This window comes from Lactuca sativa, chromosome 3 (assembly GCF_002870075.4).
Source record: "Lactuca sativa cultivar Salinas chromosome 3, Lsat_Salinas_v11, whole genome shotgun sequence".
NCBI lineage: Eukaryota > Viridiplantae > Streptophyta > Magnoliopsida > Asterales > Asteraceae > Lactuca > Lactuca sativa.
This window is the reverse complement of record NC_056625.2, coordinates 312,588,753-312,591,251: the sequence shown is the minus strand read 5'-3', so window position 1 is coordinate 312,591,251 and position 2,499 is coordinate 312,588,753. Positions and strand designations below refer to the sequence as shown.

General features: G+C 38.6%; 1 protein-coding gene across 1 annotated transcript; it reads right to left on the bottom strand.

Annotated features, from left to right (window-relative positions):
• Positions 1–320: 320 nt before the first annotated feature.
• Positions 321–1,007, bottom strand: LOC111920225 (glutathione S-transferase T2-like). The gene has a single exon (XM_023915809.2). It carries the CDS (start codon positions 1,005–1,007, stop codon positions 321–323), a length of 687 nt encoding a protein of 228 aa, XP_023771577.2.
• Between the last annotated feature and the right edge of the window lie 1,492 nt (positions 1,008–2,499).

Genomic DNA, 2,499 nt, shown 5'->3' with positions numbered 1-2,499 from the left:
CATATGTGGTGGGTGCCACATCATCACCACATTCCACTACCACATACATGGGGTACTTACCACTAAACACACCACTCCACCTCAATTTTTTATTTAAATTTAATTCAAAAATACATTAAAAACATTTTTTAATACTATTTTTCCATTAAATTAAATTACCAAATTACATTAAATAAAAACTAAATTAATTGAAATTAAAAACTAAAATAAAAATAACAATCAAAATAAAAATTACATTAGTTAATTTAAAAAAAAAATAAAAATAAAATAAAAATAAAAAACATTAAAAAACTAAAAATTCCAACCATACATAAAATAAACTACCCCCTACGCCTACGTCGGGCTCGAACCGACTCTTTCATTGCTAGAAAAAGTTCCAAGTCTTCGCCCTCAAGGTCGTCCGCTTTCATTTTCAAGATTTCCATGTCGGTTTTTGTTTGAAGTGTCTCTTGTGCCTCTTGAAATGATGTTTGTGCTTTGATCATTTTTTGTTCCATCCGAGTCATCACCTCGGCCTTCGTTTCCTGAAGCTGCACATATCGATCAAATTTATCGCCGAACATATCCATAACACTAGAATTCGAAGATGTTGACGCCGCTTTTTTTGCTTTATTTCTTCCAACGGGCCGAGGAAGAGGTTGGTCGGTTTCAAGATCTATCGGATCGTCGTTGATGTCGATGTGTGTTCGACCGTCCGATTGTTGAGAAGCTCCATCGGGGTTTCTCGAACGCTTTGAACCGGAAGATTGGGAACTTCCTTCCGTTTGCTCTTTCCATTTTGGGGAGTCTTTCAATTTTAGCCACGGCTTCATATACGGAAAAGCTTTGCGTGTAGGCGTTGTTTTTTCATATTGGTCCATGGCCGCCTTGAAAACATCAAAATCGTTCGAGCCGCTTTTGCGTATGTTTAGGAGATTGTTGTAGATTCCTCCAAAATCGGTGCATTTTAATCGAATATCTCGCCATTTCGACGTAATTTGATCGGCATTTCGAGCTTCACTTTCCATTAACTCGTAAAAAATGGCTCAGACTTTTTCCCAAAAACTTCCGTACGTCTGGCTATCTCCTACAATTGGATCTTCGGAAGCCGCCACCCATGCCTCCGCTAACTTTTCTTCTTCTTCTTTTGTCCATGGGACCCTTTCTTGGTTGGTAGTGGGTCGGGCCGGTTTTTTTCCTTTTTTCTTTTTTGGTTGAGGTGGTGGTGAAGGTTGCGTTTCCGGAACAAAATCCGGCGAAAGTGGTGGTTGTGAGCTTGGTGGTTGTTGTTGTGACGATTGTTGTTGTAGTTGTTGTAGTTGTTGGAATTGTTGAAATTGTTGGTATTGTTGTTGCATTTGTTGTTGTTGGAAAGCCGGAAAAGGTTGATATTGTTGTTGGAAAAGTGGTGTTTGTTGGATAAGGGAACCACTTTGAAGTAGATTGATAAAACCGCCTTGAGGTGACTCCATCGTCGGGAATTGTCGAGGTGTTGTGTCTAACGCAAAAGCGTTATCGGGTTTGCGATTTCGGTAGTTTGGAGGGGTATTTTGGTTGGGATCCATAATTTTTGGTTGTGAAGATGTAGTGTGTAGTTTGTGTATAGAGAAAGAAAAGAATGGTGTAAAAAATAAGGAGTTAAAATATGGTATTTATAGGTAAATAAATTATTTTTTTTTTACAATTTAGCCGTTTAACAACGGCTACTAAAACGGATACAAATCAACGGCTACAAGAAAGAAACGAATTCATTGGGCGTTTGGGTTCGTTGTCCGGGCCACGGATGGCCACGACCACGAGCCACCACGAACCACCGGGGTGGTGTGCACGGCCGTGGTTCATGGCCAAGTAGACCACGGACCGATTCGTGCAATGTATACCGGATGCTCTAAGTAGCAAACTCGGGCTTATAATTCGTTGAAATTCACAACCGCTTAGACCAATGACAGTTGTAGAGCTTTAGGAGTGGGGGCACATTCACCCAATGGCTAAAAACTTTTACATATAAATACTCAATTTATTTTAAAAATTTACTTGTAAAACCCTTTATGTTTTTGAAAAAATTCAATAGTTTCCCCCAAAAAAAATGTTGGAATCGCCGCTGAGTTGGAGCATGAGGACTTGATTAGATACAAGTGCATCGATGTTGGAGAGTTTAGTGGCTTAAGATATTTATTTCTTGGCAATATGTTGAGATGTCACAACATTGTCGAGAATGGCATGTCTAAAGTTTACATTTCGTATAAGGCCTATAACGCTTCTTCATTCATAAGAAATATATCTTTCAAAATAGTTACACTTCAAGCATGAATACCAACCATTGCATTCATGTTGGTGACGTCTTCACCAAATGGAGCTCTTTTGTTATCTACTCTCTAAGTTGTGCATTTGTAACCTTTATACTCCAACTTAAACATCCTTTACTCTTTGCCCCTTTCAAGCTTTCTTTCTATGTACACCTTTTGTTTATCTCCCCAATTCTTCATTATTATCAATAAGAAAATGCAAGCTTGAAAGCTG

What these genes read in the sequence shown, in the direction of transcription:
- LOC111920225 (XM_023915809.2), bottom strand. Translation starts at nt 1,007, where the DNA reads ATGGAAAGTGAAGCTCGAAATGCCGATCAAATTACGTCGAAATGGCGA.